At 50.3% G+C, this 25,837-nt stretch overlaps 2 protein-coding genes across 2 annotated transcripts; both read right to left on the bottom strand.

The window, feature by feature from the left end:
• Positions 1–369: 369 nt before the first annotated feature.
• KRT3 (keratin 3) lies at positions 370–6,414 on the bottom strand. Its single transcript, XM_072972743.1, has 9 exons — positions 5,735–6,414; positions 4,481–4,701; positions 3,863–3,923; positions 3,403–3,498; positions 2,950–3,114; positions 2,416–2,541; positions 1,894–2,114; positions 1,507–1,541; positions 370–1,034 (listed from the first exon to the last, which is right to left on the bottom strand). Exons 1-9 carry the CDS (start codon positions 6,338–6,340, stop codon positions 703–705), a joined length of 1,863 nt encoding a protein of 620 aa, XP_072828844.1. The 5' UTR covers positions 6,341–6,414; the 3' UTR covers positions 370–702.
• A 10,419-nt stretch (positions 6,415–16,833) lies between these two features.
• Positions 16,834–24,781, bottom strand: KRT4 (keratin 4). Its single transcript, XM_006203023.4, has 9 exons — positions 23,352–24,781; positions 21,514–21,728; positions 20,065–20,125; positions 19,639–19,734; positions 18,920–19,084; positions 18,529–18,654; positions 17,890–18,110; positions 17,601–17,635; positions 16,834–17,492 (listed from the first exon to the last, which is right to left on the bottom strand). Exons 1-9 carry the CDS (start codon positions 23,853–23,855, stop codon positions 17,305–17,307), a joined length of 1,611 nt encoding a protein of 536 aa, XP_006203085.2. The 5' UTR covers positions 23,856–24,781; the 3' UTR covers positions 16,834–17,304.
• Between the last annotated feature and the right edge of the window lie 1,056 nt (positions 24,782–25,837).

The raw sequence follows: 25,837 nt of genomic DNA, 5'->3' as shown, positions 1-25,837 counted from the left end.
CCCTAACCCCTCGGCACCTCAAGGGCCCCTCTGAGTTTCCCCCAAATAAGAAAAATCAAGGAAAGGGATGTCTGCGTGGTCCCGCTTTCCCCACTAAGAACTGCCCCCGCCCTGGCTCCTGGAGTGTGCCCCCCACCCTCCCCATAGTGCTCACGGAATAAATGAACAACCAGAGCTTGCCCACTTAGACCCCATAACCGCCTCAGTTTCAGAGGACTAGCCCTCAAGTTTTCCTGTGGGCCGCACAGCCCACGTGGGACAGGATAGAGGAAGGCAGTCTAGCGGGGAGAAAGGCTCCAGAGAGACTCAGAGGCCTGATGTGAAACACAATGCACTTTATTGGCAACAGAACAGATGGGCAGAGGGGCCTGTGTGTTATGTACATCAGAACAGTGGTGACCATTCCACCCAGGGAGGGGACCCCAAGAGCAGCAGAAGGTGGTAGCTGTGGCCACACATGGACAATCGCAAGGAACAGGCTGGAGCCAGAGCGAGAGCCTGAAATTCTCGTGGCTGATTTTGGCCGGGGATCCTGATGGAGAAGCGAGAGGCCACGGTCTTCTAGCCCCAAAGAGCGGGCCCGGAGGGGGCTGGAGCGGGGATGGAGAAAGGTGCTGAGGGTGTCGCTGATGTCGGAGTGGAGAAGCGGATGCGGATGTGGATGCGAGACGCCGGGGTGGCTGCCGTGCACATGCGCGGTATTTATCTGGAGCTGAGCTGCGAGCGCTGGGAGATCGTGACGCTGCCTCCACGGGTGCTGCCTGAGCTTAAGCCTCCACCACTGACCCCACCGCGGACCCCGGAGCCAGAGCCAAAGCTGCTGCCGCCGCTGCCACCGCCGAAGCTGCTGCCGCCGCCGAAGCCACTGCCGCCTCCGAAGCCGCTGCCGCCTCCGAAGCCGCCGCTGCCACCGCCAAAGCTGCTGCCGCCGCCAAGGCCACTGCCACCAGCCCGGCCCAAGCTGAGGCCACCGCCGTAACCGCCTCCATAACCCCCCGCCGAGGCCGCCGCCGTGCTGCTGCCGGTGACCACGGCTGCGGAGGAGAGAACAGCGCAGCGTCAGCACCCGCGCCCACCTCCCTGTGTTGTAGTTAACGATCCCCGGGCCCAGGATGATTGGAAGGCGATCAAGGCAACTTTGCACCTGATGATCATTGTGATACACTCTGACGTTATAAGGTGTTCCCCCCCCACAGTGTTAAGTCATTATGAATTTCCAATGGTTCCTTCTATGTAAGGTCAACACTTGATGACCCCCTAGGAGATTATCCAGGATTTCTCTTCTGATTAACAGGCTCCCTATTCAATATTCTCCATCCACCATATAGACCTATTAACAGTGCCCTGAACCCGGAACAATTACAAAAGCATGTCTACTGCCCTTTCCACCCCCAGAAAACCCCTCCAACCTCAACAGAAATTTTTTTTAATTAGTTGCTTTCACCCTGTGTTAGGACAGATATTTCAGACTCAGTTCTCACGGTCATGGCTACTTTGGCTACTTACAGATGCTGACAGCACTCTGGCACTCTCCAGACATCCTGTGTGAGAAAGAGAGAAGGACAGCTCCATCACAAAGCAAATTTCCAACAAGCCCATTGATGACGGTGACATATAGCAACCAAAGTAGGATTCTCTGGCCTGGCAGATCAGTACCCTCTCTCTACCCTTCCACTGGCTGGAACAGAGCTCCTGTGCACACGAGTTCCATGTGCACTTTGGCCGCCCATGGAGGGAAAGAACTGGCCAAGGCAAGTGCTTCCCAGCAAGGCCCGTGCAAGGTGGGGGCCTCTTTCATACAGCAGGCCTCTGCTCCATTCGCTTGCTCACTTATCTGGCCCTCAGCATGTGACTTGGATCAGGGAAGGTGGGGAGATGGACGTGGAGGCTCACCTGCACTCCTCGCCCTCCAGCAGCTTGCGGTAGGTGGCGATCTCCACGTCCAGGGCCAGCTTGACATTCATCAGCTCCTGGTAGTCCCGCAGCAGCCGGGCCAGGTCATCCTTGGCCTGCTGTAGGGCAGCCTGAAGCTCTTGGAGTTTGGCATTGGCATCCTTGAGGGCCAGCTCCCCACGCTGCTCAGCTTCGGCAATGGCGGACTGCAGTTTAGCATTCTGGAGCAGAGGGAGGTGGGAGAGAAGCTCAGTGGAAGGGTCCCAGGGTCTCTGGGTCTTCGAATAGATTATCCCAAAGCAAGTCAGGCAACCTCACCTCCTCCTTAGCACCTCTGTCTTCATCCATGGAGATATTTCCCCTGGGGATTACCAGCCATCTAGACTAGCTTGGTCTTTGAACTTCTTGGAGGCCAATGCTACCTGAGAGGACCCCAAAAGTCCCCTCCAGACCAGAAGTCCTGAAATCCTAGCCCCCACCCCTCACGATCAGCCTAAGCACCAGCATCCCTGGTCAGCCCACCTGCTTCTTGATGTTCTCAATCTCTGCCCGCAGCCGCTGGATCAGCCTGTTGAGCTCCGAGATCTCACTCTTGGTGTTCTTCAGATCATCCCCGTGCCTGCCAGCTGTGGTCTGCAGCTCACCCAACTGGAGAATAGAAGGAGGGTGAGATGTTAATGCAGCTTTGCCTGACTTGTTTCTCTGTCCCTAACATCTACCCTGCCTCGAGGTGCTTAGCAAGCACTTGTTTAAATGACGTCAAGTGATGTTTCTGCAGGGACACCTCTGAGGCAGCAGGGTTGTGGTGGCAGAAGATTCTCTCCCTTCTAGTCTCTGAGCAAGCTGGAGTTGGTCCCATGTGGTCTGGCAGGGGACAGTGGAGCCACCTCCCCCCAGGGGACAGCACTTTCTGCAGCTGATGCTGCAGATGTTTCTAGATGTCTCCAGAAAGGACAACCAAGAAGGGTCCACCCAATGGCCACTGCCCAGCCGTCCCGTGGACCACAGCCTCCCCAAGACCCTCAGTGTGTCCTCTGAGAGGTGGCTAACTCCCACCTTGGTCTGGTACCAGGCCTCGGCCTCAGCCCGGCTGCGGTTGGCGATCTCCTCATACTGGGCCTTGACCTCGGCGATGATGCTGTCCAGGTCTAGGGAGCGGTTGTTGTCCATGGACAGGACAACGGACGTGTCACTGACATGGCTCTGCATCTGGGACAGTTCCTGCCAACACAGAGGGGACTGTTCATTCTCAAGCCCTCGGCAACAAGCACACAGAGGCCCAGAGAGGCTCCTGATCAACAGACCCATGCACTGATTTGGCTCTGAATGTGCGTCTGCCTCACCCTGTCCCTCTTCCCAGCCCCTCAGAGAACCCCATGTTTGTAGTTCCTCCTGTAGAGCCCCAACAAGGGGCCTTCTCTCTCGGCTCAGTCTTCCTGGGATCTACATATCCACTCTAAAAACATATCACCCTCCCTCTCTCCCCTTCTTAGCAGGAAACATCCTCACCATATCATAGAGGGTCGTCAAGAAATTGATCTCGTCCATTAAGGCATCCACCTTGGCCTGAAGCTCCACCTTGTTCATGTAGGCAGCATCCACGTCCTGAGAAAGACAAAAGCATAAAGGCCTTATTCCCCCAAATAACAAATAACACACTGCAACCACAGCAACAAAGAGTCAGGAGGACCACGGCTGCGATGGGTCAGTCCTTTTCCGAGGCGAGTCTCCATGTAAAGGAATGATTCACGTCTCACTGGGATGGTAGAAGTTCAGTCCTACTCCAAAACTAGAAATGAATGATCTGGCTCCCTTAGAGATCTCTCCAGACTTAAATGCACCTGGCTTCAGTTTTTTTGCTCCAAGTGCCTGAACTTGGCAGCTCCATGACAGTGCAATAAGAAGATTACCCCAACCCAGATGGAAGCCTGTGCTGGCAAGCCCCGGGAACCTCACACACAGCCCTTACCTTCTTCAGGGTCACAAAATCATTCTCAGCAGCCGTACGCTTGTTGATTTCATCCTCATATCTGTATGTTAAAAAGAAACCGCTGAGTTTGGGGCTTGAAGTAGTCATAAACACCACTGTTCTCTGAAACTCTGAAAGTGCTTCTCATCCATCTTCTGTCCCTCTCCGGTCCCTCTTAGATGAACTCATCCTTTCACCATCTTCCTGTTAGTTAAGAGGACTGACCATTCCCATATATTCAGGCACATGGTCCAGTTTTAGTACTAAAAATCCTGAGTCCTAGGAAATCCCTCAGTCCTGGGCAAACTGAGATGCTCGGTCACCACACCTTGAGTTGTCCCAGCATCCTTCAGATCCCAGAACCTGGACCTTCCCCAGCCTGGCTCTGAGGAAGTGCTTCTTCAACTCTAAACTTACAATTTTATTTGTAAAGGACTACGCTTCAGGAAGGAAGGGGAAGGGAAAATCCAGTGAATGAAGCCGTCCTCCATGAAGATAAAGAGAGGAAAGCAGGCTCAGTGACAGCACTGCCCAGTGGGCAGGAGGAAGGCAGTGAGGGCTGGGACTCCCAGACAGGGTAGCCCACAGCATTTTTCCACCCATGCCTCTGTCACTCACTTCTTCTTGAAGTCCTCCACCAGGTCCTGCATGTTCCTCAGCTCTGAGTCCAGGCGGCCTCTCTCTGCCAGGATGCTGTCCAGGTAGTTCCGCTGGGAGTTGATATAGTTCTCAAAAATGGGGTCAAGGTTGTTGGTGCCTGTGACGGAATTGGTGCCCTGCTGCTGGAGCAGGCTCCATTTGGTTTCCAGGACCTTGTTCTGTTGCTCCAGGAACCGCACCTGCAATGCGTTGTGGGAAGTAACATCAGGTAACACTTGGAGTGGAGGGGCAGAGGGGCCTTGGCTCAGGCCGGACTGGGTGTCAGTCTCTCCCCATCCTCCAGCACAAAGACCTAGAAAGCTTCTGCTGTAGCTGGAGAGGGTACGGTTAGACAGTCACATCAGGCAGACCACTAAAGATGCAGCATGGTTTGGAAACTTACAGAAGAAGGAGAAATGGACGGGGAAACTGGAAGTCACCCCTGCCTGAAAGCAGAGGAATTGTAAAGGTGACCCCTCGGTGTTTCTGGGGATTTCATGACTCTACCCCAACTTCTAAAAATACAGTATTTGCTGCAGAAAGGTGCTTAAACCTCAAGGCATCGTTTCCATCTAAGGTACCCCTGACACTCCAGCCCCTCAAAGGATGGGAATCACTGGGAACTGATACTGTTGAAATGCTGTCATTGTCACGACGGGAGAGGCTGCTGGTGTGAGCTATCCTGGTCTGGAGCTCACAAGCACCCTTCCCTTGCTGACGAGGTTGACTGGGGATACAGACAGAGTTGCCAGCTCCTCTGCAGTCCCCTGACCCAGGTTCCCTGGGAGCCTCTTTAATCTCTTCTCTAGGGTGCCCACCTCTTTTGACAGGCACGGCGACATAGAGAGAACAGGCTTTTTGGAAAGCCCCAGAGGGCAGCTTGTGTTTGAAAAGCCTCTAGATCTCAGTCAGACCCTTCCCTGCCAGAGGTCACGGTCCTCGCCCTGTGCTGCCAGCGCTGCCTGCACAGGCTCTGTGAGGCAGCAGGTGGGAAACTTGAGCAGAGCATCAGAAAAGCGGGACCTGGGGGTGTCCAGGTCCAAATAGGAGACGGCTGTCTTTCCCACTCACATAGGCAGGTGGACAAGCTCGTCAGCCCTGAGCATCTTCACAGACCCCAGAATGCTGCCTAACCCCTCCCCCTCCAAGCTGGCCCACTCAAGAGCGATCCTACACATCTAAATCTCAAAGGCCCCTGCCTAGAAATGGGAGGCGCAAGTCAAGTTCCCTCACCTTGTCGATGAAGGAGGCGAACTTGTTGTTGAGGGTCTTGATCTGCTCCCGCTCCTGGGCCTTTACTTGCCCAATCTGGGGGTCGATCTCCACATTGAGGGGCTGCAGGAGGCTCTGGTTGACAGTCACTTCCTGGATTCCCCCAGGGAAGCCACCAGGGCCAAAGCCACCAGGCCCACCAAAACCACCAGGCCCACCAAATCCACCTGCTCCTCCAAAGCCACCAGCCCCTCCAAAGCCACCTACTCCTCCAAAGCCACCAGCCCCTCCAAAGCCACCTCCCAGTCCTCTGCCACCACCAAAGCCACCACCAAATCCACCTCCATAGCCACCTCCAAAGCCACTGACACAGCTGCTGCGCCCTCCCCCAAAGCCACCAGCCCGGGATCCACCAGCCACACTGATGGAGATGCTCTTGCTGCCACCCAGGTTGTAGAGGCTGCGACTGCCAAAGCCACCCGCTCCGCTCCGGAACCCAAAGGCCCCTCCTCCGGCTCCCGCCGTGCGGGCCACACAGCTCAGCCTGCTGCTGCCGGAGACCACGGCGGAGCGGCCAGAGAAGCCCTGGCTCCCACCACCAGATATCTTGCTGACTTGTCTATTCATGGTGAGAGAGCTTGGCCAAGGGAAAATGTAAGAGTTAAGCAGGGCCCTGAGAGCCAGAGGAAGAGAGAGGCGAACTGAAGACCTGTGCAGAATAAATCCCTTTATATACACATAGGAGGCTGCTGGGCTTAAACAAAGGAGAGATAATTAATCTCAAGTAGTCATGGGTTGGGTTTGCCTTCAAGGCAATAAGTTTATTCCAAGCTACTAAACACACCTTAAAAATAAACTGAAATAGTAAAAGTGCTAAGGTGGCAGGCTTACCTGGCAGGGGTGGTGCCTGTCATGGCCCCGTGTTGGGCATGGCCACCTCCTAGCATTGTCTGCCAGGATCCAGGAAGCACGCGCACCTGTCCTCAGGTCAGCTGTCCCCAGCCCCGTCAGAGCTGGGCTCGGCTCTAGAAAGGATAGAGGGGAAGGTGGGGGGGGGGGTCTGGTTGTCAGGGTGATGGACTCAGGGAAGTATCTCAGTAGGAGGGGTGGTACAGTTCACTCCAAAAGCCCACACCTGGCCACTGAGCGCCCACTGTGTGCCCAGCTCTGTGCTGGGTGCAAGGATAAGGTGATGACCCCTCTTTCTCCTTTCCTGGAAACAAAGCCCCGAACCATCACACAGCTGCCTGCTGGCATCCTCCCTCTCTCCCCAGGTGGAGTTCAGGAGGCTGCAAGTACTCAGGTTCATGACTATGTTCTGAGAAAAGGAGGACCGAACACTCTGAGCTTTAATGAGACAATGGCAAAGTTCAACACGCCAAATGATTTGTTTGTTTTTTAAAATTCCCAGAGAAATTATACACTCTTCTCAACTTTGAGACATCTCTCCAGCTTCCTTCCTTGTTCCGCCTATTTTTGGCACCTCTCTGGTTTCAGCCTAGGGTACTGCAAATCCAAACGCCAATTCTACCACCAGTGCAGTGAATATTTACAGGTCACCTCACTCAGGTCAGGCCTGGAGTGTGTAGGAGGCACTGGAGACTTGGTTGTGAAAAAGACAAGGTGGGGGAGGGTGCCTGTGGGACCATCCTCTGTTGGAGGAGAATGCATGCTCCCCAGGGGGGTCTGTGGCCTCGGTTTCCAGACACCACCCCACCCCTCAGCCTCAGGAGGCAGACGCGGCAGGGCCGGCCACACTGCTGCACGTGTCTAACTCTGAAAGCCTGAGAATCTGCCAGTCTGAAGTTTTTTCAGAGGCTTAGGGACTGGGCTTGGCTTGTCCAAGAAGAAAGCCTTTCTGCGCTGCTCTGGAGCCGCCGAGTCAGTCACTTATCTCTCCAGGACAAGGCTTTCTCCTTCTGTCTGATGCACAGTAGCCCCTGCCAAGGGCGTGGCCTGCATGACCTCCTCAGAGTAGGGGAACAGGAGGGAAGGACAGTGGATTCTTCGGTGCTCACTGGACAAGGCTGGGGATGACCCAGCACGGAGGAAGTGAAATTCTGTTCAGTACCCTGGTTCTCACATTGTGCCCCCTCCCCTAGCTGTTACCCCCAAGCTCTGCCACATCACAGTCCCTTCCCCAGAATAAAGCCATCAACTTTCCAGAAGTTTACAGTTTTGTTAATATACTGGATCCCTTGGTCCTTAGCACAGCCTTTGCCAATAATAGATGCCCGTAAAGACTGAAGGGATGGATTGATCAATCAATCAATTAATAAATTAATGAATGAATTTAGTCTTTCTATTGGATGACAACCAAATAAAACTAGGCAAAAGCTAATTCAAATCCTGTGACATAAGGTAGTCCAAGGTCATGAGGTTATCTCAACATAAGGAATCCAGACCTCTCAAACTTGGTGTTCAGATTTAAGAAAATGTCCATGCAAAGTGAGTGTCATCTCCTCTCCAATGTAAAAAATGTAGGATCACAGTATGAAGAATCATTCAAGAATCCATGGGAGCAATCTAAATGTCCATCGACAGATGACTGGATAAAAAGTGGTAGTATGTATATACAATGGAATGCTACTGAGCCATAAAAAAAGAATAAAATAATATCATTTGCTACAACATGTATGGACCTGGAGATTGTCATTCTAAGTGAAGTAAGCCAGAAAAAGAAAGAAAAATACCATGTGATATCATGCAATGTGGAATCTTAAAAAAATGAACACACAAATGAACTTATTTACAAAACAGAAACAGATTCACAGACGTAGAAAACAAACTTATGCTTATCAGGGGGGAAATGGGGTAAGAAGGGATAAATTTGGAGTTTGGGATTAGCAGATACTAACTACTACATATAAAATAGATAAGCAACGAGTTCATACTCTATAGCACAGGGAACTATATCCAATATCTTGTAGTAACCTATAACAAAAAAGAATATGAAAATGAATATATGTATGTATATGTATGACTGAAACATTATGCTGTACACCAGAAATTGACACAACATTGTAAACTGACTATACTTCAATTTAAAAAAAAAGAATCAGTCAAGAATCAATCAGTTGAGGGGTGGGATATAGATCAGTGTTAGAGCACATGCTAAGCATTTGCGAAGTCCTGGGTTCAATCCCCAGTATCTCTATTAAAAAAAAAAAAGCATCAATCAATCACAGAATCAACTTGAAGCTGACTGGGCATTTGAGGTCACAAAATCAGCCCCCGACCAGTACTGGGATCCCCTCTCTAGCACATCTGACTAATACCTCTGATCTTCCACAACTGCTACCCAGAGATTACTGGCATGTGAACTTAGCCCAAGGCCCAGAGGCTGGCTATACACAGACACCTTCCTCAGCTTTTCTCCCTCAGAGGAACCAGAGTTTAAAGAATGAACCAAATCCAGAGCTGGACCAGTCCCTCCCCGTGACTAACTCCGTATCACCAAGTCTATTTAAATACTCTGGGTTTCAGCCTCATTAACCATTGAAGATGGTCAGTCATCTCTGCCCCTCTGATTCTCGCAGGAGCATAGCTGGTGGAGTGAAATCTCTGTCAAGTGTTTCAAGAAACATATCCCAGAAATTAGATCATATTTTTTTTTCCTCATATTTAAGTGTGTGCACTTTGGAGCCAAACAGACCCAGCTTTTACATCTCAGCTTTGTCACTGCATGTCCATGAGGGAGTTCTTTAACCTCTCTGTGCCTCGCTTTCCTCATCTGCAAAATTAAGTTATTAAAGATACCTCCATCAGAGAGTCATGGTCGTGCCCAGAAAGCACCCAGCACAGTGTAAGTGTTCAGTGTTCACTATTATTTTTCACTATTTTTATTTACAAATCACACGGAGAATTTCAGCTTTCATATTTGTCAAAAGAATGGATACAATCAAGTGATGATTCTACTGAAAAATTAGCCACTGAGGCCTCCCAGAGAAAGTGAACGCAGCGGGGTGCTGAATAGAGGAAAATCCTGTCAGCTCCACGACTTGGGATGAGGAGAAGCAAGCCTCAGTTTACGGCCCAACGAAGAGAAATCCACAAACAAATATGAGGAGTATTTACCTTGCGTGGACATAATCTGTCGCTATGTGGTGGAGCGAATGGTTTTCAAGGCGCTCACGGTGCAGACAAGCCGAACAGTACAAGAGTGTGTAAAACTAAGTGCCGAGTTAGAAAAGCCATGAGAGAGGGGAATCACACGTGGAGGCTTCGTGAAGAATGAGCCAAACTTTTAAGAAGAGCAGAATTTGGATATTTAGAAGAAAAGGCATTTCAGCCAAGGCTCAGTGTAGGGGAGGATAGAGCTCAGTGGTAGAGCACGTGCTTAGCATGCACAAGGTCCTGGTTTCAATCCCCAGCACCTCCGTTAAGTTCAAAAATTTAAAAAAAAAAAATTAAAAGGCTCAGCATAAACAGACACAGTCAGGTTCAGGACATGGAGACCGGGGAAGGCTTCTGTCATCTGTGGTGACACCACATCTTTGAACACCTCTCCTTCCTTTTGGTTATTTCCCACATTGAGGTCCCCACGTTTCTAGGGTAAAATCCAGAAAACACCTTCCCAGACTCCTTTGCAGTGAGAAGCCAGGCCCGTGACCAAGAATCTTCCAATGAGAGAGACCCTTGTGAGACCTGGATTCGGATGGAGACGATGTAAGATGGCCACAGAGACGACAATCGATCTTTCTAGAGAGTGTAACGCGGGGTCGCCACAGGCAGAGGTGGAGTTCTGTCATTTCGCCCCAAGCATCACATCACAGCAACCATGGTCACTACCAGAGCAGCCCCCAGGGGTGGCTGGGGGTGCTTTCAAGCTGCAGAGCCCCCAGAGATGCCATGAGCAACAATGTGTTTCCTCAATTATTTTCTGTTTACATCAGACAGAATGGGTGTTCTTATTTGCTAGTATGGGCACTGATCCATGCAGTGATGGGAATCCATGCAGTGATGCAGTGATGGGGTGGGCCTGCCTAGAGCAGAAAGGAATTGTAGGAGAAGACGCTGGGGAAGTAGGTGAGAACAGGATGGAGGGCCTGCCTTTTGTGCCAGACAGAATGAGGCTGCTGCATGGCCACTTGTGGGGCCTGAAGTCCAGGGCAGTGGGTCTCTGGGAATTTTGTTGTTGGGGGGGGGGTAATTAGGTTTATTTATTTGATGGAGGTGCTGGGAATTGAACCTAGGACCCTGCTAGGTATGCACTCTACCATGAGCTATACCCTTGCACTCTCACCCTCCACCCTCGTCTCTAAGAATTCTTAAACAGCTAGTAAAGCAAGATACATTTCTGCCCCACACTGGGGCAGAGCCCAGCCACTGCCAAAGCCCACGATCCTGAGCCACACTTGTCATTCCTTTAGAGGAAATTAACTTGGAGAGAAATCTTTGAAAAGCAAAGTCACAACCATGGTTGTCATCAGCTGAACCTAGATCTGGGACCTTCCCAGCAGGTGGTGGAAGGAGTTGGGGGGAGAAAGTGCTTAATCTATTCTTATTCTGCAGCCAGATTGCAGAGAAGACACTGTCCACTAGGGGATAGGAAGCAAACTAGGGACTGGGAGTGCATTAGCAGGACTAGAGTGTCAATTCTGATCGGAGAGTCACTAGGGGTGCAAATAAAGGAAGAGAAGGAAGCAATCCGTGAGTTGAAATCCTTGATGGTTGAGCCCAGCCCTCCAGGCTTGGGGGACCCAGTAGATATTTTGAGAAAACATAGCTTGCTTACACTCACTTTCAACACCTGGATTATCTGAAGCTTAACTAAATAACCTAAGTATCTTCTCCTTAGAGAAAAGAGTGAGTCACTGTGTTGCAATGTGTAAAATCAGAGCCTCATAGGGCGCTGGAGCCAAAAGGCTAGCCAGCCTATTCAGCTTCAAGGAAGTTACACACACACAAACACATACATACACACACAAAGCCTCTCCTATTTTTCAGGATCCTCATGGAAGGCAATTCATCAAAACTTCTGGCTTGCCCAGGCCAGCAAGGCACCACCCTGACCCCTAGTAAGATCTTCTGGGACCTAGTTTTAATGTGTATGCTCCAGTGGGAGCCGGACTCCTCTTCGTGGGATCAGAGAAGTTGAGTTGACCTGTCCACACATCACCATGGCACCCAAGCCTCTCTGGATCTGAAGACGCCTTCTAACATCCGAAAATTATATTGATCTTTACATAAGTCAGAACCTATACTTTCAATGTCTTTTGAGAAGATATATCTCTACTATGACTTCAGCAATACTTTTAAATAGAACTATCTTATAATCACAACCATTTGGAAATGGTAATAAATATACATGAAAGACATGCTGTTTATTCAGTCCCCAGACATTTGTACACGTTTGGACACTTAGAACCCTCACATAACACAGCAGCCACCCTAACTGAGGCCTGTCAGCCTCAGGTCTCAAACTCCTGCCAGCCGGCCACTTCCACTGCTGGGCAGCACTGTCCCTTAGACAGGGCTGGCGGTCCCCAGCTGAGATTCCCTGCTGGACCACTGCCCTCTGAGTGCTGTCACCGCCAGTCTTCCTTGCCTCTGTGTCCATTAGCATCTGGTCTTGGCAGGCCTTCAGTGGACGTGACCTGAACCCAAGTGGACTTGCTCTTGTCTGGCCTTTTGGGGTAACAAACACCAACTTCCCTGGCTTCTGTGTGACAACTCTTCTGACATTAGAAAATACCGTTGAATTTCCAGGAGCTGTTCTCTGGGTGAAACATACCCAGTTGCTTCTCCCAGCCTTCAGTACGCATGGTTCCTCTTCACTCCATTTTGTTAATATACCTCTTAAAATCACAGTGCCTAATTAAAATAAAATGATCAGAGGTGGTGTGATGTCCACCAAAACTAGGAGGACCCTTACTGCCTTTGGTGCAGACACTGTGCTTCTTCCAATGCAGGGGAGATTCTCTCCCCTTCTTTACCTGTTGGCTCACATCAATCCAGAGGGCAGAGGGGGTGGAAAGGCTAGACGTGGGCTTTACCCCTGTAAGCCCAGCAGTCCTGGGTTTGAATCTCGGCTCCGCCTCTTTTTTATCGTGTGGTTTGGGGCAGTTGCTAAACCTCTCCAAGCCTAAGTTCCCTACTCTGTAAAATGGAAATAATAGCAGAGTAATCTTTCGTAGTGAGAACTGAGTTAAATTATGCATGGCTGACATTAGGAATGGTACCTAGACATAAATCAGTACTCAGAAAACACTAGTTACCATTTTTTTATCTCACTAATAATTTTTATTTTGATTACATATTGAAATAATATTTTGATATATTAGTTAAGTATAATATATTAAGTTAATTTCACCTGTTTCCTCTACCTTTTGCCATGTGGCTTCAATGGACCTGAAGAAGAGAAATTTATAAACTTCGTATGTGGTTCACATACTAGCTATTACTTTGTATTTGTCATTTTGTGTCACTTTGGGATGTTCTTCTGTCCTAACGTGACGATAGAGCCTCTTCTGTTGCTCTGGACAAACCACAGTTTAATTTAATGAATTCATTGCTCCTGTGTTGACCCAAGCGCTTCATTTTCTCCATCATATTCTTATTGTCCTTCTTCCTCAGATGCAAAACATTGGCCCCCATCAGTCTGCCCTGCTTTCTCTCTATGTATGCAATAAATACTCATTGAGTGCTTACTGTTTACCGATCACTGTTTCAGGCCCCAGGAATGCAGTGATGAAGTTCCTGCTCTTCTAGTGCTCACATGCTCACAGTGGGGAACAGACAATAAAGAAATAAATACACGTTATGCCAGGCTGTGAAAGGCGCTATAAAATATATGCAGCAGGAAAATGGAGGCAGACACGACAAGGGTGCTGTTTCATAGATGGTGGTCTGAGCGGACCTGAGCAGATACCTGAATGCAGTGAGGAAGCAAGGTATGCAGACACCTGAATAAAGGGAGTGCTGAGCAGAGGAAACCACAAGTGCAAAGGCCCTGAGGCTGACAGGTGAGGTGTGTTTGGGGAGCAGCATGGGGACAGCAGAGCTGAAGCAGAGTGAGGGAGGGGGACAGGCGTCAGAGATGAGGCAGCTGGGAGACTGATCACACAGGACTTTGTGACACTGACTAAGGCTGCCTTTTGCTCTGAGAGACAAAGCCATTGAAGGGTTTCAGCAAAGGCGAGCTACCAGCTGACCTATAAGCATATGAGTCTGGCTGCGGTGTGAGGATGGATTCTAGGGGTCAAGGGGGAAACATGTGAGACCCACTCCACTGTTCTTAGCTTCCAGGACGGAAACTTACCTTCTGGTCTTAAATAACTCAATTTTATCTCCTGCTATAAGAATAAACTGAAGGAACAGCAACCACAGAGCATTCCAGAGAAGATAAAGATAAATTAGACAATAAAACTGAGCACGAGGTTTGCCCTGAGTAACCTTTTATTATAAAAGATTCTTCTGCGTGACAGGAGTTCTCCACCATATTTGTGCTAGAAGTCACATGTTGTCCTTCTGAGAAATTTATAATTTTAAAAAAAAACAGGAAGCTATTAAATAAGTCACTAGAAACAAAAGGTAAAAGGGGAGGAGCAAAAGTTGTTAAGCAATTATTCAACCTGGGGAAGAGAAAGTTAAGAGGAAATTCAAATTTATTTTTCAGTGCAATGATTTTTAAAAGCACGGCTTTCTCTGCACTACAGAATGTAAGAGGGTCCAGCTGGACCTAAAGCAGAAAATGTGATCGTGGGAGGGAACAGGGTGACCATGAGATATCGTGTAAGTAACCTAAGGAGATTTAGAACCGATGTTTCATAGCCCCTAGCATAAGGCAGGTACTCAACAAATATTAAAGGAATGAATATTATTGTGGAGAAGATGATCCTGCCAGGAAACGAAAGAATGACAGCAAACCTCTTAGTCCCTGGACCATTTCCTCCTGGTGAACAAGACTGGGAAAGGAGGCATAGCGTTGCAATAAGCCTTAGCATGACAGCCACCTGGAAGGGCAGTGAGGTGCAAATGTGGCGGTTCCCAGACACCAGGCCAAAGCACATCATGGACCTAAAGGCCACTCCCTGAAGGCAGGTGGCCCAGAGTTTCCTCTTCATCTCTTTCAGACCTGTTCTCTCAGACACGCCTCGTTCTGAGCTTGTCTAGTTTTGGAACACAAAACCCAAGCCCCACACAAATTGGATGATAGGAGAAGCCACGGTCTGGCCTCAACCCCCATCTCCAGCCTCCTTCCCACCACTCCCTGCTCTTAACCTAGCGTGATGCCAAGCTGCTGTGGCTTCGTATACACACTGCGTGGTGCCACACTTCCCTGCTCTGGTACTCTTGCTGCCGAGAGCACCCTTCTCATCTGTGCCCCTGCACCTCTCGCCCCAACTCCAGGTCCACACCCTTTTCACCTGGCTGACTCCTTCTCAAGCCTCACAAGTCCCCTTTGACAGGCCAGCCAACTCCAAACCCATGGACAATGGCCAGGATCCACTCCCTGGACTGTTCTGGAAATTGAGGCCAACACGATGGTTTTCCCTCTTTTTACGTAAAACAAGAGTCCTCCTGTCCAAACAAAAAGCAAACACATTCACGAAGCCACTTGCCTACAAATCCAAACACATTTATTCTAAGACACACACGCACGTATATAATCTACAATCTAGCTTTGTGTGTAAGTCATTAAATTCAACTGAGGAGGCTCTAAGAGACCTGGCAGTGACACTTGGGCTGGCCCCTCCCGCAGCCGCCTGCTCAGAGGGCCTGAGAAAGGCGTTAACCTGCCCCGCCCTCTTGGCTTCTCGGTGTGGCCCATTCCAAGCTGCAACTTCCTGGTGGGTGAACTTGAGAAACCCCTCCCCAGCTTCCAGCCCTTGACTCCTCCTCTCCACCCTAGAAACTCAGAAAAGAGCCCGTTCAGCATTTTCCCAGGGAAGGGGTGCAGTGGTGGGAAGTCAAAGATTTCCTGCTCTGACACACAGGGTGAGCCCCGGGACAATGGGGAGATTAGCGCTGGGGCTTGTGAAGGCCCAGGGAGGCTGCTCCTGGCAGAAGGCCCCCTTCCAGGAGCACAAACCCCTGAGATTAACCCTTCGCTGCTTTGCCCTGCTGCCCTGAGACTGCCTGTACAAAGGCTCGGTGGGTAGGGACTGGCCTTGGGCAGACCAGGTATCCTTCATTCTACACACAATAAGGGCCCGTGGGCACTGCCTTGGGGGGAACTGAAGTCTGAATGAACTCCCTGGCAGTCGGGGGTGGGAGGCACCAATTGATGCCAGAGAACTCTGGCATCTGCACCCGCAGGAGGAGGGATTTAGGTCAGACTGCACGAGGAGGAGCTGTGCAGACTTCCTCTGAACAAGGAAAGATCATGCTGCTCCAGGTATCTTGGAATAAGCCCAGTACAGGACAGGCTGTCCACAAAGGCTATACCCAGACCCCCAGCTCTGACTGTCCAACCAGAATCTGCAGGGCTGGCCCAGTCAGGCAGCCGCACCCTCCACTGCCCCAAAGGCCTGCTCGCTCCCTGACTCTCCCACCACTCAGGGGCAGCAGCTCAGATGTCACCCCTGAGAGAATCACCTGAGGACATGAACTAGTGAGCACAGCAGAAAGCTCCATGAGAACGATGAGCTTTCACTTCTCCATCCAATATTCCTGACCTTGGTGATTCTGTGAACAATTCCTGAAAAGCCTGCGGCCTGGTGGGAAAACCCATGCCTGGAGTTCTGTGAAGACAGGGAGGCCTTGCTCGACCCTGAGTACAAATGCTCCGCTCCGTAAGCTCAGTAACCTCTTGCTCTGTATTCAGTAGAGACCCCTGACTGCCTCTCCGGTAGCTACCCTGCGCCCGCCCCTCCAGACTTGCACCCCTCTCCACCAGGTGTGCCTCAGCCTCAGCGCTGAGATGGCCCCGCGCTGATCGCCTGCACTGGGCCGTCTTTGTGTAATTGTTGGTTACATGTTTCTGTTCTATAGACGGCCTCAGGCTCCGCTCACAGCCCTCCTTTCCCAATAATCTGGGCAACTTAGAAGTAGAGACCTGAGAAAATAGCCAATGACCGTGATCTGGACAGACAGATCCCTCAGGCCCCAGCCTCCTTCACTTCCACCTGAATTCTGGAGACTTCTCCCCAGGGAACAAACACAATTGCTCAAAGTGAATGACAAAAGCGTTTATTGAAGATTCACCCGAAGATGGAGCGAGAGAAGGAAAAGAGTTGGACTGGACACTGAGTGGTTCTTGTCCTGACCTGACAGGGCCAGTTGCTGCCAAGTGATGGAGTATGGTCCTGATGGAGAGGGATATCCAGAGTCTGGTAGGAGACGGCATTGGACTGGGTGGGGGCATGTGTGACCCTGATGATTCTGGAGATGAAGCTCCTGGTTATATTCTCCTCTGTCCATGGGAGGTGAAGAGTCAGCTGACACCTCTTCCGTTCCAGCTGGGTCCCCAAGCCCCAGTCAGGAAGAAGCTACCAAACTCCAAGAAGGCAGAGTCCATGCCCTGGTACTGAGGAGACACTGGTAAGATGAGCCCCAGGAAGGGAGGATGGAAGAAGGGGTGAAGGAAGCAGAGACACCAGGGCTTGGCCGGGCTGGCCTCAGGGGCGGCAGAGACCTCGTCTCCTCTATCGGTAGGATCTCTTGCTCAGGGTGCTGGTAGAGATGATCTTGCCGCTGGAACTGCCACAGACACCACCACCAAATCCAAAGCCAATTCCGGAGCCAGAGCCAAAGCCGCTGCCCAGGCCAAATCCAGAGCCGCTTCCTAGCCCTCCACCGATGCCTCCTGCACCAGCGGCACCACCGACCACAGCTGCGGGAGAAAGTCAAGGACAAGGTTATTCCAACAGTGCTGGCAACTGGGAGTCTCACCCCAAACCAGGGTGAACGAATGTCCACAGCAGGGGCAGATGGTACTTACAGATGCTCACGGCACTCTGGCATTCTCCAGACATTCTGTTGGGGGACAGAAAGAGCAATGAGCCACAGCCAGCCTGGAGCCATGCTTCATTCAATAAGCAGATGGCAAGAACCCTGCCATCCTTCAGCAGCCCCGTTTAAGGCCTGAATGTGCACTTTTTTTCTAACACTGTCCTGGCTCGTAATGCACCAGCCCAGCCCCGAAGCAAGCGGTCCGGCTGAGGCGCCTTGGACCTCCTGTGGCCCTGAACTTCATTCCTCCTGTCCCCGCCCTGCCTCCTCCCCCTCACCGGCACTCCTCGCCCTCCAGCAGCTTGCGATAGGTGGCAATCTCAATGTCCAAGGCCAACTTCACGCTCATGAGCTCCTGGTATTCACGCAGCATCCGGGCCAGCTCCTCTTTGGCCTTCTGCAGGGCGGTTTCCAGCTCTGTGCGCTTGCTGTAGGCATCTTTCAGGGCCACCTCCCCACGCTGCTCTGCGTCGGCCACGGATGCCTGCAGAGTCTGGCACTGCAGACAACAGCATGGGTCAGGCAGTCATCAGGGTCTTGTCCTCAAGACCTCTAAATCTGTCCCCTCTCCTGTAGCTACTTTGCTTGGGTTAAGATGTCAGAATTCTGTCTGTCCTTTTCCCCTGACTCATGCATTTCATTCACTCTAGTTGGGGTCCACCAATGCCCCCACCAGACTGATTAGATGAAAATGAGCAAAACCAATGAAAAAGAGCCAAGAGACCTTATTTATTGAGGTGTCATGTCATGTTAACTAGGATATCGCTGAAAAGATCTGGGCATGCTTATGTAAAGAGCTACAAATCCTCCGCAGACAAGCTCAGGCCCTTCTGGCCTGATGTCTGATCTGTTTGTCCACTGCGGAGACAGCTGTCTTGGGCCCCGGCCCTGTACTGAGACTGGGAGGTGATGTCTACCTGCTTCTTGATGTTCTCGATCTCAGCCCGCAGCCTCTGGATCATCCTGTTGAGCTCTGCGATCTCACTCTTGGTGTTCTTCAGGTTGTCCCCATATTGGTCAACTGAGGTCTGGAGCTGCTGGACCTAATATCCCAGAGATATAAGGAAGTAGGTGTCGGAGTGTTTGGGTGGGGTCTATTCTCAAGTCAACTTAGCAAGAATAGCCACAGGTGGCAGGGATAACACAAAATGTCATGTAGTCTCAAGGCCAAACAGGGCCACTGATGCCCAGAAGAATCAGTTGAGCTCCGACTTCTCTTGGGCTCGAGCTGGTGGTTGTCTGCCCACAGACATCAAAAGTAAAGTCCCAGGAGCCACTCCCAACTCCTGAGAGATCCCTGACACCCACCTTGGTCTGGTACAGTGCCTCAGCCTCAGCCTTGCTCCTCTGGGCAATCTCCTCATACTGCGCGCGGACCTCGGCGATGATGCTGTCCAGGTCCAGGTTCCGGTTGTTGTCCATGGACAGGACCACAGACGTGTCGCTGACATGGGTCTGCATCTGGGACAGCTCCTGCAAGAAAAAAGTCTCATGTCAGGCCTCCTGAAGTCTTTTCTAATCTCTGACACCAGAAATCTGCTATCATCGTGAAAATGGCATACCACAGACTCAGATGGAAACAGACTTGTCATTCCCAATGTGTAGGGAGAAGGGAGAGGGGTAAATATCTATATAGAAGTCAAGTGGTTGGTGATGTCTCAAAACAGAAAAGTAATGCTTCTAGTCTTTACTGCTCCCTGGGAATCACAAGCCACTTAAGGTTGGTGGGCACCCTGTATGTTGTGTGGAAGGAAAAGAAATGGATCTATTTCACTAGAGAAATGCTAGATGGCCCTATATTCTATCCTATGCAATCTTTAGCTCTAATCTTCTAAGACAGCTTCTGGTTTTGAGAACCTTTCAGTTGAATCCCTCACTTTGACTCTTTCTATCCATGACCTTGAAAGAGCCCACTGCCCTGAAGTAAGGGAGCTGTGGTCCTTTCAAAGAACTGTGAATTCCAACCAGCAGCCTCACAGATGGAAGAATCCTTTCCCTGAATGGAGAAGTGGGGATGGAGTCCTCACCGCAGCATAGAGGACCCTCAGGAAGTTGATCTCGTCGTTGAGGGCGTCCACCTTGGCGTCCAACTCCACTTTGCTCATGTAGGCGGCGTCCACATCCTGCAGATGAGGGGGGAGGATAAGAGACAAGGTCCAGGCATTACAATAGGGAGCAGGGGGTGTGATGGGATACTCAAAGGTAGCACCAGATGAGGTGGTGAGGGACTAATCATTTGGCCTAGTCTGTCCCTAAAGCCACTCGCAGACATGGAAGTTAATTATCCAAGTGAGCTATTTTCACAGCCTTAATTCCTGGTTCGGTTAGATCTAGGCAGTACCCAGTTGGGTGGAGATGAGACACAGATAGACCAAACCCATGATTCAAGCACAAGACCACTCCTGGGGAAGGGGTGTGCTCACAGCAGAGCCCTACCCTCCTTCAGCCCTTACCTTCTTGAGGACCACAAAGTCATTTTCAGCAGCTGTGCGTTTGTTGATCTCATCTTCATACCTGGGGGTAGGGTAAGAAGAAAAGACAAAATCCCTGCAGTGAACTACTGTTTCTTGGCGCTCTCCATCTATTTGGAAGAAATCCATCTAATTGGCCACATCTTCCCATGTGCAGACAGATATTCATTCAACCTACATGTATTGAGTAAGTCCCACACATGAGGTACTAGCTAGGTCCTGGTTTACTCAGAGAAGTGAAAACCAAACTTCAGAAAGACTGTTTTCAAGAGGTAAGCCATGAAGAGGAAACCAGCAGTGATCTGGTTGATTTTATTTCCACAGAAGGGCTGTCCTTAGGCCAGTGGGTGGATCAGATGCTCAGGAGGGTTGCCAATACTCCGGTTCTCTTTCTTTGGTGTGAGAGTGACTTGGGACAGGGGGTTGGTCTTTTCTCAGCTCCATCCCATAGTAAGTATAATAAGAACTGCTATGCACGACACTGAAAATTAATGCCCCTCTGAGCCTTGATATTCTCACTTGTAAAAATTAGGGCTTGATGTGATGTCACAATGGGAAAAGAAATGCGTGAACAAAGGCTTTATCTCCGAGATCCCCCTTTATGTTTGTTTGTTTGTTTATTGAAATAGAGTTGATTTACAATGTTATGTTAGTTTGGTGTTAGCAGATACAAACTACTATATATATAAAATAGACAAACAACAAGAGACCCTTGTTTTTAACTAATTAAAAAGAAAGGAGAAGGTAATAAATCAGAAGTATTTTGGTGGGGGGAGAGTGTAGCTCCGTGGTAGAGCACGTGCTTAGTGTGCAAGAGGTCCTGGCTTCAATCCCCAGTACCTCCATTAAAATAAATAAATAAAAACCTAATTACCTCCTCCCTTCCAAAACAAACAAAAAAGAAGTATTTTTGTTTGAAAAACATAGTAAGAGCTACCATGTATTCAAGGTTCATTACACGTTCATCCCTACGCTACCTGCTGTCTCTACCTTATTTAATTTCATTTAATTCTTACAACCTATAAGGTAGGACTATTATCCCCATTTTAAAGATGAAGAAAACTAAGGTTAGAGAGGTTAAGCAAGTCAGCAAAGATCACACTAGTAAGTGGAGGAATCGGTCTGGAAACCAGGTCCACCTAACTCTCCAGCTCGAATTCTTCTGATGCTGCTAAACTACTCTTCATCTGTTTGGTTTCTGATCTGAGTTGTGCGTGGAAAGCCCAGATTTTCTGTTTGGGGCAACTTAGGATTACTAGACCTCATCCCATTAAAAAGTGACCATGTAGATAAAGAGGGCAGACTGGAGGTCCTTCCTGACCCCTTTAGGATCTCTTCAGAGCCTGCGGTTTTAAATGACTGGAGAGGAGCCCGGGGGGGCCTGGGGCATGGCCAGGCAGATTTGTCGGGTGCTATCCCCTCCCCACGTACTTGGCCTTGAAGTCCTCCACGCTGTCCTGCATGATCTTCAGCTCAGACTGCAGGCGTCCTTTGTCATTGGCCAAGCTATCTAACTGCTTCCTCAGGGCACTGATGTAGGTCTCAAAGAAGGGCTCGAGGTTTTTGCTGGACGTGGTGGTCTTCTGCTGCTGAAGGAGTTTCCACTTGGTCTCCAGCACCTTATTCTGCTGCTCTAAGAACCGCACCTGTGTTTAACAAAGGCACCGACCAACTGATGAGAGCCTGAAGCTTTGGCAGGAGGGCTGGCCAACACCAACCCAGTCATTCCAAGCCAATCAGGCAGCCCAAGACCCATCTGAGTAGGGCTACCATGTTACAGCTCCAGGCACCATCCACTGGAGTCAACACGGTGGCCCCAATCCATAGCAGCAAACGAGCCGCGTGTGTTGTAAAGAACAGAGCATGGCAAGGGCAGCGGGACCCAGCTGTGCAGCAAGAACAACTTCCCAACCACAGGGATCCAGGGGCCCTGGGATGAGTTGCTGAGAATACTGAACATCTATCAAATAATAAAAGAAAACAAAATTGGGAGATACAACCACATTCTGGGGGCTACTTCAAAGTGATCCTGACCCAAGGCGAAGGAATGATAAATTCACTGAAGATTTTTTAAACAAGCATACTTATAAATGGACCTAGTATGTCCCTGCGAACCTGTGCACAACTGAGTATATTTAAGATCAAACCCTAGACATATTCTGAGTCTCAGCTAGACTCACTCCTGCAAGGGGACTTCCCTGAACTTTCCTTCTAGGAAGGGATTTAGCCAGATAAACCAAGGTAGCAGCTTAGCATGACATTTTCACTGTAAGTGCTTCAGAACTGGAAGGAAAGCAGATAAGGGTGACTGATCACAGATTGAACTTAAAAGAGGAGATGAGGGGAGGTGAGGCAAGGAATCACCAAACACTTGATCTTGCTTTTACATCTATAGGTCCTAGAGTCACAGTAAAGCCCCTTTAAGCTTCTATGGGTTTAATCAGACTAGCAAGAAGAGAAAATATTCCCACTCATCTACTCCAAGGTTGTTCATTCTTGCCCCATTCATCTAAGAAGACTCAGATTTTCATGCACAGAGAACCAGAGCGTCCTTGGCCAAATGTGCTGGACTCCTCCATTCAGTCATTCATCTATGGATTTATGACAGATCTGGTTACTGTCATCTATCACATATAAGCACAGAATACAGCACAAATGACTTGCCTGGAGAAGGAAGATGGACTACAAAAAAGAGAAGGAGAGACCCATCCCTTCCTCTCTTCAACCAGACCCAGAAATGAGCAATTTTGCCCAGAGTCATGAGGATGAACACAATGACCTGTGGAGATCCTGTTGGGACCTAGAATCGGCCATTGGAATTGATCCCTTTCTCATTTGGAAAACCAACCTGGTTTTCTTCTGCTCCAGCAATGGAAGTGCCAATAATTAAATAATTATATTAACTCTAAGTTAACTATTAGATTAGTAACCACATTATTTCTGAAATCAAAATCTGAAAAAAAAAAAAGCAGAGAAACAATGAACCCACTTTGTAGCTGGGGTGACTGGAGCCAGAAAAGTTGAATGATATGCCCAGTAACACACAGCACATCTAGGAAATCCAACTATTGAACTGCTTTGAGCAAGACGTTTTCCCACCAGCCACGGGACAAAAGAGAAAGAGTGATGACTCTCCTTAACCAGGTGGAAAACAGAGACCCAGAGAAGTACACTGGTTTTCCCAAGGCTTGTGGCAGCGTCAGGTCTGAAATGCCGGGACTCAGAAGCCCTGGCTTCTACCACCTTGTCTGGCCAAGGGGCCGCCTCACCTTGTCAATGAAGGCAGCAAACTTGTTGTTGAGAGTCTTGATCTGCTCCCGCTCCTCGGTCCGGACCTTCTGGATCTCAGGATCGATCTCCACGTGGAGTGGGGTCAGCAGGCTCTGGTTGATGGTGACCTCCTGAATCCCGCCAGCAGGGCAGACTGGGAAGCCAGCACCACCACGTCCACCGAAGGAGCCCCCAAATCCACCACCAAAGCTGCCGGTGCCAAAACCGCCGGTGCCAAAACCAGCACCAAAGCCATAAGCTCCCAAACCTCCAGCAGCCCCGAAGCCCGCACCTTGCCGGGACCCGGCCATGCTGATGGAGATGCTCTTGTTCCCCCCGAGGTTGTAGAGGCTTCTGCTGCCGAAGCCCCCAGAGGAGCAGCGGCCCGCACCCCCAGACATGGAGATGGAACTGAAAGCAGCCTTCCGGCCCCCTCCTACGATGGCCGAGCCACAGCTAAAGCCTCGGGACCCGCCTCGGACACCCTGCTGTCTGGCAATCATGGCTGGAGAGAGTAGAGCAAGCTCAGAGTTGTCACAGAGAAGCGAGAGCGACCAGGCCACTGAATGCTGCAGCCTTAGCCTGGGTCTCTTATATGTGCTGGAGAGCAGGGCTTGGTTGCAGGGGCATAAAGGGAAAAATCCGAAACATCTCTGGGCTTGGCCTTTGGCACTGGCCCATCCTTCCTGCACCTGCTGAACGTGTCACAAACACACCTACAGAAGTCATTCGGAGGACACTCTCCCCTGGGAGAAGCTGAACCGGTGTCCCAGGGCCTCCTGGGTCACAGCCCACCCCATCCCCCACCACCTGCACTTCCATCTCACCAGCCTCCAGGGGCCTCTCTGCTCCAGACAAATGCTCTGTCTCTCACTCTGCAGAATTTGGAAACCCAGGGCCTGGCTTCAAGTGCACAGCCCGCCCTTACCAGCTCTGCAAACCTGCAGCAAGTCATTCTCTGGGGCTCAGTTGCTATAAATTGGAAATAATACAAATATTTGCCTTTGCCTCGTCTCAAGATTGCACTGAGATTATGATGAATGAGTGCTTTGTAAACTGTCAGAGGCCGCACGTATATTTGTCATTATTACCATGACTATTCACTCCTCCATGTGCACTTGGCCCCAAGTACACATACAAAAGGGGAAATTCATATTCCAGCGTTCTAGCCTTCCAAACCTAGGTGAAGACCCACTTTGACTTGACACACAGTAATTGAGAACCTACCATGTGCCGGCTTCGGACTGAATAGAGGTGACTTGGCCTCAGACTTTCAAGATTCACGTTCCTTCTCTGAGGACCCCCGTCTGTGTGTGCAGGATTCCAGGTCCGCGTTCCCCAGGCTGGGTCCTTACTGTGTGCACCCCGCTTCTGTTTGTTTGGCTCCACCAGGACAGAGCATGTTCTGTTTTCCCATAATGGTCCCAGCAATCAGGGCAGAAGCTTGTAAATGTTTTGGTGCTGGTGACCCCTTTGGCAGAACGGTGAAATCAATGAGCCCCTTCTCAAAGCAGGGTTTTCAAATGCAAAATGCTTAGTTTTAAGCCCTAGATTAAATTCTTCCCCACTGAGGGCAGTGTTTCTGTGTTCAAATCCCACCTGCTGCCACTAACTAGCTATGCAGTCTAGGGCAGGTCAGCTAACCTCTGTGAACCTATTCAACCCCTCCTCTCATCTATAATATGGGACGCCTGCCTAATAGATCATGAGAGGATGTTCCTATAGTGCCTGGCATTCTAAGCCTTTGCCATCGCCACTTTTTAATTCTTTTGTTTGGTTGGTTGGTTTGGACTGGGGAGGGGGCAGTAATTAGATGTTTTTAATGGAGTTACTGGGGATTGAACCCAGGACCTTGTGCACACTAAGCACATACTCCACCACTGAGCTATACCCTCCCCCCTGCCATCGCTACTTAGAGGATAAATCGGATGACTCTGCATCCCTCCTCCTCTTCTCAATCCCTGATGAGACTGCTGTTCCAGTCTGGGGGAAAGCAGTGATAAGAGTCTGCAGAATTCCCACAGGCCCGAGCTGACCCTGACGGAATGAAAGCTGACCATGGCCAAAATGAGCAGCTCCTTCCATGCAAAGAGAGAGAGCAGGGTGGGCCCCTGGGGTGAGAAGAGGGTGGTCATTGGATCCAGGCCTTGGGGACCGGGCTGCAGGGAAAACTGAGCTGGCGGGGAGCTCTCCCTCTGGCCATCTCCTCTCTTCCCACCTCCACCCGCATCCTCTTTCCCTGCTGTCCTCTCCCTTCTACCTCTGATCTGAACCCCTCCCCCTGTCCCCATCCATCTCGGTCTTTGCTGAGCTCTCCTTGCCCCTGCCCAAGTGGTCTCTAAGTAAACAGAGAGTGGGGAGCACTGTGGCAGGGAGGACAGGAGGCGCCCGGGCTCCATTAAAGGACCACGGAAGAAAGCTCGAGGGATGGTCCGACCACCTGTCATAAGCAAGCATTCTAGAGCCAGGACCATCTCCTGCGAGG

This window comes from Vicugna pacos, chromosome 12, assembly GCF_048564905.1.
Source record: "Vicugna pacos chromosome 12, VicPac4, whole genome shotgun sequence".
NCBI classification, from domain to species: Eukaryota; Metazoa; Chordata; class Mammalia; order Artiodactyla; family Camelidae; genus Vicugna; species Vicugna pacos.
Note: the sequence above shows the minus strand (reverse complement) of the source record. Positions and strands in the feature narration are given on the sequence as shown.